General features: G+C 35.7%; 1 protein-coding gene across 3 annotated transcripts in view; it reads right to left on the reverse strand.

Moving 5' to 3' along the window:
• The window catches only part of LOC124167869 (transmembrane protein 164), a 26,737-nt gene extending 15,297 nt beyond the window's left edge, over window positions 1-11,440 (reverse strand). The window contains exons 1-3 of one of the 3 annotated variants that reach the window (XM_046545923.1): window positions 11,210-11,440; window positions 10,110-10,738; window positions 6,653-6,769 (exon numbers count right to left, since the gene is read on the reverse strand). In XM_046545923.1, the coding sequence (XP_046401879.1) occupies window positions 6,653-6,769; window positions 10,110-10,622 (630 nt within the window). In that variant the 5' untranslated portion in view covers window positions 10,623-10,738; window positions 11,210-11,440. Of the gene's footprint in view, window positions 1-6,652; window positions 6,770-10,109; window positions 10,739-10,909; window positions 11,170-11,209 lie in introns of those variants that run through there. The other 2 variants (XM_046545924.1, XM_046545925.1) reach the window with 2 other exon arrangements.
• Between the last annotated feature and the right edge of the window lie 46 nt (window positions 11,441-11,486).

Consider the following 11,486-nt stretch of genomic DNA (forward strand, 5'->3'; position numbering starts at 1 on the left):
AAAAGTGTATGCTTTGCATGCAAGATCACCTCTCTGTAATCAGGTTCACAAACACCCTCACGAGGGCAATCCATATTTCAGAACTGGATACAGGTCTTTGCCTTACATCCTTTAATACAAATTAAAACTCAGCAAAATTGCAACACCTTATCAACATTTTAATTAAATACATTAATGTACAACAAGGCTTATTAATAAAATATACATAAATAAATAAAAATAAAATTATATTATATTATTATTATTGCCTAAAAAATGCATAAGTAAAATTAGCAAGATGACCAAGGAAGTACATTACTATATTACATATTTACAAAGGTATTTATTGATCAAAATTTCACTCAGGCACCAAAATCTACCCAATTTCCACTATTCTGCATTATTAAATCCACAGTGCTGTCACTAACAAGCAAGGCCATATAAGCATCAACCTAGTGCTCAACATTAGCATTTACGAATCTACATAAACATGACTATATAAGCACCAACCTAGTGCCCAACAAAAGAACTTATGCACTCAAATAAAAACAAGCATTTTTACGCATGAAAATATTAGTGGAATTCAATTATACTCTTAATATGTCATTACTTCACCAACTTACATTTACAGACCCATTTGACAACACAGTTTTTTCCCGGCAAATATTAGTGATGATCTCATTCCGGATTTTCCAGCATTTAAAGTTTCTATTTGTTACTTTTAACCAGTTAAAATCATGAGAAGACATCATACTAATGCTAACCCAAAACTAGGCCCATGTGTTAGACAGAGGGGAAGGTAATAACCCATTAGAGATTGGATAGCAGTTCCATGACTTCAGCCAGGAAAAAGTAGTTGAAGGACATCAAAATTTTTGACAAGTAAAATTCTCAACAGAAACAAAAAGTCCTCTTGTTTATTTATTTTATTTTACTTTGTTTCATTTGCTAAATAACTAAAATAACTAATGCATCCATCATAGCAATGAGATACTGTAGTAACCAGCTCCTCTTTTTGAAAAAAAATGCCAAAATATAAGCGTAGCTTTCCCTAGTAATTCAATATAGTACCCACATGCTCATATTTATCAAATCTTTGCTTCAAATAAATGCCCAGGCCTCACTGAGTCTCTAACTCTCTTTAATTGTTAAAAATATATGAAGCAGGAAGAACATTTTCAGCATAAGTGACATGTTCAAGCCACCTTCCTTCAAAGAAATTTTGACAACATGTGATTTTGAACTAATTTATAAGGCACGTTACTATACACATACTCATCCTTACTTAAAGTGTCAAATTAAATTGATAAATTAATATATTACGCACACAATGACATCACAAAAAGCACCTGAAGCAAAAAAAAAACTTTTCTGATTCTCTGATACACCAAAAGCACTACACCATTATGTAAAGCAAAATGAAATACAGATTGTTTTAAGTAACCATGAAAGAAATAAAAAAATTAGTGAAATTTTAGCAACAAAATTGGCTAACACAATGTACAAATGTACTTCGGAAAAGTGTCATCAAGATAACAAAAATACAGCCATGTAATAAATATAGAATGTAGAGACATGAATCAGGAAATTAAGACCATTAAATCATCAGCCAAATACTATTAAGCCACATATACAAGAATAAAATGAGCAACTACTACACACATACTGGAAAGGAGTGGATAACAAAATAATATCCAATATTTAAATAGCCAATTGCAAGCAGAAAATTCTCTCAGATGTTTGACCAGTCAGGTTGTCCAAAATGCATTTGCTTCTATGCCCAACTTGGGCATCAACACGTCAGAAATCAAGAATAACCTGACTTATTACTAAGTTATGCATTAGCAAGAATAGAAGCCATTAAAATTGAGATGAGGGTACTAAGTTTTCTATTAGCTCTAATTTTTAAAATTTTCAATAACATAATGAGAGGATTTCAATCAAATTTTAGACTTTTACTCCTATAATTAGCTGAGTGACTACATTGCTTTACTGAGATAACTGTTTTAATTCAACAATTACTATCTACATCTTGTCAAACGAAATGAAATTAGGGCTTAATATTTAGTACCGTGAGCCTCAGTATTATTTCCATGGAAACAAAGAACCCGGATATTGCAATAGTCTGTGCAGAGGCCTAGAAAGCCAAAGGTCCAATGGTTCAATTCCTAGCCCAGGGGAATTTTTTTTCATGGCTATTCATGTATAATATGTATTTGCATGTTTAATGCTGCTACAGCTGAGGGCTGTATGGAATGCCACCAAATTCAACATCAATAACATAAAATTAAAACACTAGATTCAGGGCCACACAATCCTTCGCCCTGAAAAACCACACCATAAGTTCAGCAATGTCACTTATTCAAATATCATTCTTACATTTACCACCAAATGATATAAATTGTCAGAAAACAAAATGAGAGTTTAAACAGTTGACTATGAAAATGTAACATATACCTTTTTACCATACTTAAATAAGATTATAATAACTACAAAGATAAATGATGGGTGCACTTAATATATGCATTGCAATTTGTGTCCTAAGGTTGATGGCACACTCAATTGGATATTAAGTATTCATTGCATAGGCAAAATTAAAGAAGAATACATATCAAAGCACCAATGAACAGATTAGCTTCAAAAAAATCCATTCTACATGATTTCCCACATTGTGAATTCTATGGTTAACTAGGTATATAGATTCATCCCACACTAGGAATCGGTAGTTTTACAATAACTATTTTTCCCTACTTTTTGCCTCATAAATCAAACATTTAAACTAGGAAAGGAGCATATTATGCAGCTGGAATCTGTAAGGGACCTGCAAGATAGATTCCTTCAATTTCCAGAATGGCTATACATATTTAGAGGCATAAGGTGGAAGTTGTATTCATTACAGAAGGTAATATGCAATGCACCAAAAAGGATAAATTTACCGCATATTAGAAAAAATCAAATTCTATGCACATGTACAGCATTAACGAAGGAATAACGACACAATTTTTCTTACACAGGCTGAAATGACTAACTAACCTAAACAGCCAGCAATATAAGTGATCTGTATCTAAATTCATAGATAAGAGTATTTCCCACTCTTTCATCATCAGGATTGGTCAGCTACATCTAAAAATGGCTAGCCATAAGAAGATAATGCAATAATCGTAGGCAGAATCACTAATTTATCTGGTTATTTGATTAAGTGACTGCTAATCATATTCAGAATTAATGTCCAGATGAATTTTAACATTGGCAATCACTTCTAATACTATTGTTCTAAATTAAAATATTTAAAGCAATACATATCTAACTCAAAGATGAGGATAACAAGGAGATAAAAACTTCATTAGCATTGGTTAAAACACAGATGCTCTACCAAGCAAGAAATAAAATGAAAACTGCTATTTCCGTAGTGGCAAAAGAGATACATATCTGCTTTTTAGTTCCAATCACAGGCATTAGCGTTCAAACATCACAGGCAAATGCATCAATTGAGTAAATAAAAGAAAAGCACTTTCGATTCAAACAAATTAGTTAATAATAATAATTAAAGTAATGCAGGACGTGACAAACATTGTAGCATTTGTTGTTAGTAATGGATTTCATGAGAACAATAAACATCTTTCCGTCGGAGTCAAAGTCAATAAAATTTTATTCACTGAATATGTGCCACTATGAGTAGAAAATCTTTTTTTTAAATAGAGGCAGAGCTCTAAGCACTGTACTAGTAAATACCAGCGAATAATATTTTTGATGACATATTTTCAAATATACAGAAATAATTAGTAGGGACCAATCTTAGGCAGCATGTTGCCTGGACATGATTTTCTCAATCTACACTTCTGTATGTCCTCAAGATTTGAAAGAGTCTTCATTTTCTGAAAACAATAACTAATATGACTTGAAAAAATCCAGTTTAATAGAGAAAATATTTAAAAAATGATCAAAATTAAATAATGAATACTTAAAATGGAATACATAATAAAAAATTCTTCTTTCTAGTAAATAAGCCTAAACAAAGGCATTCAATAAAGGAGCTGGCAAATCACCGGATTAATTACTTTAATACAGTAGATTCTGTTTAATGGGTCCACCGGTTACTTGGGGCAGGTGCTTAATTGGGCCAGATCTTGAAGAACAGAACCCAATAGAGGAATATCCCAGAGTATTCTCCGCTTAATTGGGACAGCATGCCGCTTTATTGGGCCATGAGTCGGCGACATAGACTCTATACTCGCGACGAAATTAAAGTTTTTTGTTTTCAGAGTACTATTTTTTTATATTGTCCTCCTTTGATTTACTCTTACTTTTCACAAATGCTCTTATTCTTGTACTATTTTGTTAGCTCTTGTTGTTACACTATCCGCAAGAGGATAGGACTTTTCTTTAATCGGACTTAGTAAAAGACATTCATTCGACTTCGCCCGAGGCTGTGAAAAATATTTTAAACTACATTGCTATAATTCTTAAAAATGATAATAAATTAACTAAACTCGCTGATTTATTAATCAAATTAATAGTTTAATAAACTTATGTTGAACTATAAACATTCTTAAGACTTCTTTACATCATTTCAACGTTTTTAATGCCCATACACAGGATTGTTCGCCTAATTGGGGCAAAGTGTGCAAGTCCCAGTATGTCCCAATTAACCGGAATCTACTGTAATTCAAAATGTTTTGCTTGTCATTAATATTTTTCATATTACAGCAGACTCCCGATTATCTGACTGTCGTATATCCGTGTTGCACATTATCTGTGCATGATTTTCACTCTCGCTTAATATTTTTCACAATCTTAATAAAAAAATTAATCTGACACAAAATCACCAGAATTACTGAATTTGAATGCTAGGATACACATGGCTTATTATTTCCATTAGAATCCCCATCGTAAAACGGAAGTGATCGCGTGCTAGCTGCATTCACTCCGTGTTCCTGCTTTCCAAGCCTCGCAGTGCGCGATCCCGCTCCATGATCACCGATACACGACCCGCAGCAGTTGCAAACCGGGCAACTTGTGCGAGATGCAACTACGAGGCGTGGTGCCTGAAAGTGTTGTTTCCGACGTCGCGAGGTGGTTTTGAAGCATTCATGCAAACCACTTTTCTGTATCCATGATCACACAGCCACGGATGCGTGGTTTTCGAAATCAGTTCTTACATGGAATCGTAATAATGCAAGTAAAATCTCCGCTAAAAAGATCACGGTCTGGCAAAGAAAGCTCTCACTGAGTTCGGGCAGCACTCTAAAATAACAGAATAACTGCATAAATAATAATATATTGTTTGTTTAACGTAAATAATGAACATTACATGTAATTTAAGTGAAAGTTTGTGTTATCCCTGTTTTCCGATTATTTGTCGTCTCTCCCCATCATTAGCCCAGAAAATAGTGAGTATGCTGTAATTGTAGATACTAAATAATATATTCTATAAATATTAAGGCAATGATTCAAACACTATTTCCTTTAACAAACACACTTAGTACATGATCACTATTACATTCCTGCTTCACACCCAGTATTACTGGATACACTGAATGATAAAAGATATTGCCTCAGGTCAAAATTTGATGTTTTATAGAACCATGTTTTTGGCGCAAAATTTTCTAAAATCTTATGAAACACATGAGTTTAGAGAATTTCCAGTATCCCTTAGGATATTTTTCAATTAGTTTTTGGAATCCTCATGACTTCTATAGTAAACCTGCAAAATTTCATGAGAATCGGATGGAAACTATGGCTGAGACAAATTATTTCCCTCTGGAGGTACAAGTGCCTCTGGAGACCGCATTCATTGAAAAACTGGTTTCACCCAAACTTCAAATGGTTGTGAAAAAAAAACTATTAGAGATAGCCAAGAAATATTTTACACTGTTTCATTCCTACATGGAAGGATGAAAATTGCCAAGTTTCATCAAAATCCGAGTCGGTAGGTGTCATGCCTGGATGAACTGACATGGAATGACCCCTAATCTAAATAACTCCCCATCCTCTTTCTTACGCAAGTGTACCTAATAACCGACCAGTAGCCATGGATCTACAGCAACCACATCATTCATATTTATTGTGAACACAGAACAGGGAATACATTAAGCACAGTATCCGCAGCAATTCCATAAAATCTCTCATTTCTTCATCAACTCACCTGATATTTGCTTCAAATATGTAGTTACAAAGCAAATGCTTAGGAATGATTTCATTTGTGAATGCAACATTAATTTCAAATTGTTCCATTTAAAATGTAAGAAAGAAATACATATCTACTTGATGATTTGCATGGAATTATCATACCGAATGGGTATGAATGTGTACAAATATAAATTCCGCACATCTTACACAAAGTACATGTTAGAGTGAACATAAGTATATTTAATTAGTACCCTTACACAATAAGATGTCCAATAAATATAAGTTTTTCAAAATAAAATATTGCAAATGCAGACATAACTAAATAGCAAAGCCTCTTCCATAGCAATATTTTTTCACATTTCAGCGATAAAAGAAGAGGAGTTTAAAAAACTGTAAGGGTTGGTGTACAAGCAGCTGAATTAGATTTGATAATAAATCTTCAAGGTGATTTGGCTAAAAATAAATAACATTTTATAAAGAACTGATATGTTCTTTTGAACTTTAATTAAAACTTTTATAACTACTATATGAATTAAGTACTTACAATTCTTGACTCAGTATTTGGAAAAAGAAAAGCCAATATAGCTCCATTGAGGAAATATAAATGGAATCTGAACATGACTGTAACTTTTAAACTAGGTTCAGCAGCCAGAAGATATATCTAGAAAAGAAAACATAAGCATAAGTTTTCATGTTACTTACATACAGGTGGCGAGGGATAAATAATTACATAAATGACAATGCCGCTGATAAAAAGAGACTCACAACAAAAATTTCTAGTTTACTTCCAAGAAAAATTTTACAATAGATCTCTGCTCAGGACAAGGAGGATGGGATGGGATATTTTTACATATAATTTGTATTGAAAATTAAATTCATGAGCTATGGAATACATGGAGACTGGTCCAAAAATCACAGCATTGCAAATTAAGGGAGGAAGGATCCTTCAACAAATATGCAGTCCAGTGAACCACATAGACAGAATGATTAGTTGAATTAGGGACTCTAATCAAAGGAAAATAAACATACAGTGGAATACAAAGGCTGGTAATTTGGAGAGAATGCCAAAAAAGGAGACCCAAAATGCATATTGGTGCACATCACAGACTATTCAAACATAGGAAGCACAGATGTCATAAGTTTTCTTGCTTATCAAATGATTCTGCAGATCATTGCTGTCCCTAGTATCTTAAAATTAGAAGACATGGTCAGTGTTAAGGTTTTCCTGTGACCAGACCAGAAGAACTTAATATCCACCCATGTTCTGAGAAGGCAAGTAGCCACAAATTTAATTAGGGGGAGCAGGGTTGATAAAAGGGTTGCCAATACTGATATTTTTTGCCAATAGGGTGGTTTCCCATATCTTTTTTATTGCCTACATCAATTATTACTCCTGAATTACATATTTCATGCTTTTAGATTTTCAAGTGACGATATCTATTTTTCGCAATTTATTGAAAAGTGAAAAATTTCAAGCCCGAGAAACCGCGACGGCTAAGTATAAATGCTGAGAAAAGTCCATGTGACGTCATTCTGGTTCCGGCTGCCACTGTGTGAGGCCACCTTGGTGCGAGGATATGAGTTATATGAGCGCCGCTACGATGCAGGCTGCAGGAAGGTAGCACTTGGCTTTAATAAGGATTATTAATGCCCTATTAAAACAAAGGAAACTTTCCGACCATAGGCAATTTTAATAAGTGATTATTAAGAATGTTTCCCTAAGATCTGTGCCACATGCATGCATTGGTAATGTCAGACGATGTAAAACTCCTATCTACTCGTATAGTATCTAGGCCCCTGGGACGTCATGTGGAGTGATATCGAATGGGCGCCAATCTGGCCTTTTTCAAATGAGGTTAAAACTGACCATTAACATTAGTCTAGACTAGGATTTCTAAAACCAAATAATTTTTATAATATGAATACACAAATTGTAGGTAACGAATCGCAATCAATGCCTTTCATTTTCTTTTATGAAGGAAACTACCCTATTCCTATGTATAGGAAAACTGTATTTCATTAAATCAGCAATACATATTTTGCATAATGCTAAAAGTTACATTAATTATTGGTTATCGGTGATATTATGAAATGTAACTAACAAAATATGGAATGTCAAAGAATCGATGCCTTTGGGCTAGTGGCCTCCTCGGCAGACATATCAGGGGTAGTCATCAAAAGGCCCCATCCCCTCCTCTGTGCACCTGATCCTGAGTGGAGATAAACCCACTCATGCAGGGGTTTAACCTGCACTTCAGGAGCAATATTCATATCAGATCAAAATATAAGCAAGATGGGACCCCTTAAAGATGGAATATTGAGATGTCTATTCGTAGCAGCCAACTTAAAGCCAGTGGCCAAGCAAAAATTTTGGTTGTCCGCAACGCAGAGCCCTTTTTGGTAGAATCCATGCCCAAAGGGAGCAAACTTTAACTGACAATATTCTTACAGCCATTTTACTAAGGGCACGGAATTGCGCAGGTTAGAACTGCATTGATTTCTACAATGATGAGGAAATGCGCCAATGCATGAACAAAATTAGAACAGGGGCTTCTTTGCCATCTCATGTCCACGCATCCTCGAATGTGTTCTATCAATTCAACGCTTCACACAATGCAATTTTGACTGCCGCTCCGTACATGCGTCAGATAGTGCAAGTACGTGCCCCATGTAAAATGGCCTTTACAGTTTGTAGTCTGCATTGTGGCATGATTGCCTGAGGAAAAAGATGGTGAGAATAGTATTGTTTTTTAATAGTATGTTACCCGTGCTCAGGGCACACTCAATGATGACATGCATTCCTATGTGTGGTAAGAACGTATTTGGAGAAGGCAACTGATGGCTTGGTCCAGCGGTTCCCAAACTTTTTCTTTCCGCAACCCATTTTAGCCCAGACGTTTTAGCCGTGACCCCTAAAAATAGTTGCCTAAGGTGCAGTGGCACCGTGAGAGGGGGTTTTGGGGGACAAACCCCCTCTTCCCCCCCCCCCCCCCCCGAGCTCAGAAATTTTTAAAAGTTAAATCCATTTCACTTTATTGGATTAATATTACTTACAGAATAGTGTAAATATTAATTAAATATCCCTCCGAAAGCCGTAAAACTCAGCATTTTGAACCATTTATCTTGGAAATTTTCTAAAGGAGTGCCCCCGTACCAGGGGCGCCGACCTATAAAAAATATTGGGGGGGCCCATATCGGAGGTCTTGCCCCAGGAAGAGGTTAAATCCAAAGTGTGTCGCAGCACCGAAACACTACCATGATTCACAACACTTTATTCAGTTAACCTGCTTAACCTTATAATTATTTATTTCAACACTCATTGTTGAATGTATTTTAAAAGGTAACTATCATCAAGCATGGGAAATAAAAATCACCAATATATTTTTGTGATTTCACAAGGCATAATATAACTTAATTATTTTCTTGAATTATTGAGGGGGCTCCGCCTCCCCAAACGAATCTTTGAGGGGGCTCGGGCCCCCTCAGGCCCCATGGAGTCGGCGCCACTGCCCCGCACCTCCCGCTTACCCTAGCCAGTATTCCAAACCCCCAGACACCGCAGTATTAGCTGTGCCTAAACCCCCCCTCCCCCCAGCCTTAATTTCTAGCTGCACCCCTGACAGGTGTATGCATAAGTCTCCTTTGAATGAAAGACTCCATTGGGACCATACCTTAACATCCCCTCTAAAAGACAGATTGTTGCACTTGAAGTGCCATCTCCAAGGCACGCATGGAAGGATCTGCCCATATCTGAAAAAACTGGAGGTATGGCAGATTGAATATGTAGGTATTACTAATTCATATCCCTGATTGCATTATATATTTCCTTGATGCTGTATCAAATTAAGCTAAACTGGCACATATGACATCCTCCAGGCCAGACTGATTGTGAGATATATAACTTTATGTATGTGTTGCTAATGCCATGGGTTAATAGATGAAAATGAAACCAATTCAACAAACCAAAAATGTTCACAGAATAGAGTGAAGTGAACACTTACCTGCACAGCAGTTACTACATGACATGGGTTGAGAAGAAATATCACAGTCCGAGAAGCAAATTTGAATCCAATCTCCGCACCCCAAACAAGGCATAGAAGTACTAACAGCCAATTTTTTCTATTTCGATCACTTAAACTTTCTGTAATAAGACTAAATTTTCTGCCCCTAACAGCATAGACGGCTTCATTTTCTTTTCTCGGATCAGCTGCTCTCTTTTGGGACTCATTATCAACAAATTTGTGAGCACCAGGCTCACTTTCTACCTCGATTGACTCGACAGATTGATGGCAAATGGGTTTATGTTTTCCTAACGTTTCTACAGTGCATCTAGGAAAGCGAGGAATATTTTTAAAAGATGGATTATAACGAGCGGTAATTAGAACTTGTATGGCTATTCCAAGAGCAATAACACTTTCAAAAATCCGGATATGCATGGGCATAAATGCGGCACATTCTGGACCACCCTCACTGGGTATGGAAACGTTAACACCAGCCACAGCCCAATCAAACATCTCAAAAAAATATTATCTCACGACTTTAAGAGATTTTCTCATTTAAAACAGCTTCAAAATTTACACCCGTAATATTGGTTTTTGCTAGCTTATACTCTTCTGCAAGTTTCCCATTCCTGTAATCAAATAAATACCTTAATTAGCACGGTATTTTAAAGCTCTTAACGAAATAATATTAGCAGCTATAAATAACAACAGTCAAATCGCTAAAAACATGAATTGATTACACTACAATAGAATTGAAATCAAAACAAGAGATCTAATTTATTCTCCAATGTGGGATATACCAAACAAGAGGACTCAACGAGTGACCTTTTCATGAATGAAACTTCGGAAATACAGAAGGGAGAAGACAATATCCATGCAAAAAAAGTGCATGAGGAAGATAAAAACCATCTTCCGTCACAATACAGATAAAAAATTAGCCTTTTGTACTTTAGTCCCGCACTCAAATACAGCGATTCAACCATGCGTCTTCAGTCAAATGCTTTGACCGTGTTTATGGGGAGAAAAGGATAACAAAAACGGTTCAGTTCTATTTCAAGAACACTCATCGACACAAGTATAACAAAAAACGAAGTATTTACCCGTCTCGTGATATGACACACCGATGCCGCAAATTCCTGCACCGCATTACCGCATTAAGCCGATTAATGCCATTGCTGCCCTCTTACGACTTTCGCAAAATTTTCGCCAAGCTACCACGGCCGAAATTAGTTACTAGCGAGCTAATGACTTTATTAAGGCTTGATAAAAATACTAGAAGTCATTAGTGTCATCAGCATAGAGTTCTTGATCCTCTAGGATCGATCCAGGGGCTTATTTATAGCATTTAATATTTTGGTCAAGCAGACAATTCTAAAC

This window comes from Ischnura elegans, chromosome 11 (assembly GCF_921293095.1).
Source record: "Ischnura elegans chromosome 11, ioIscEleg1.1, whole genome shotgun sequence".
NCBI classification, from domain to species: domain Eukaryota; kingdom Metazoa; phylum Arthropoda; class Insecta; order Odonata; family Coenagrionidae; genus Ischnura; species Ischnura elegans.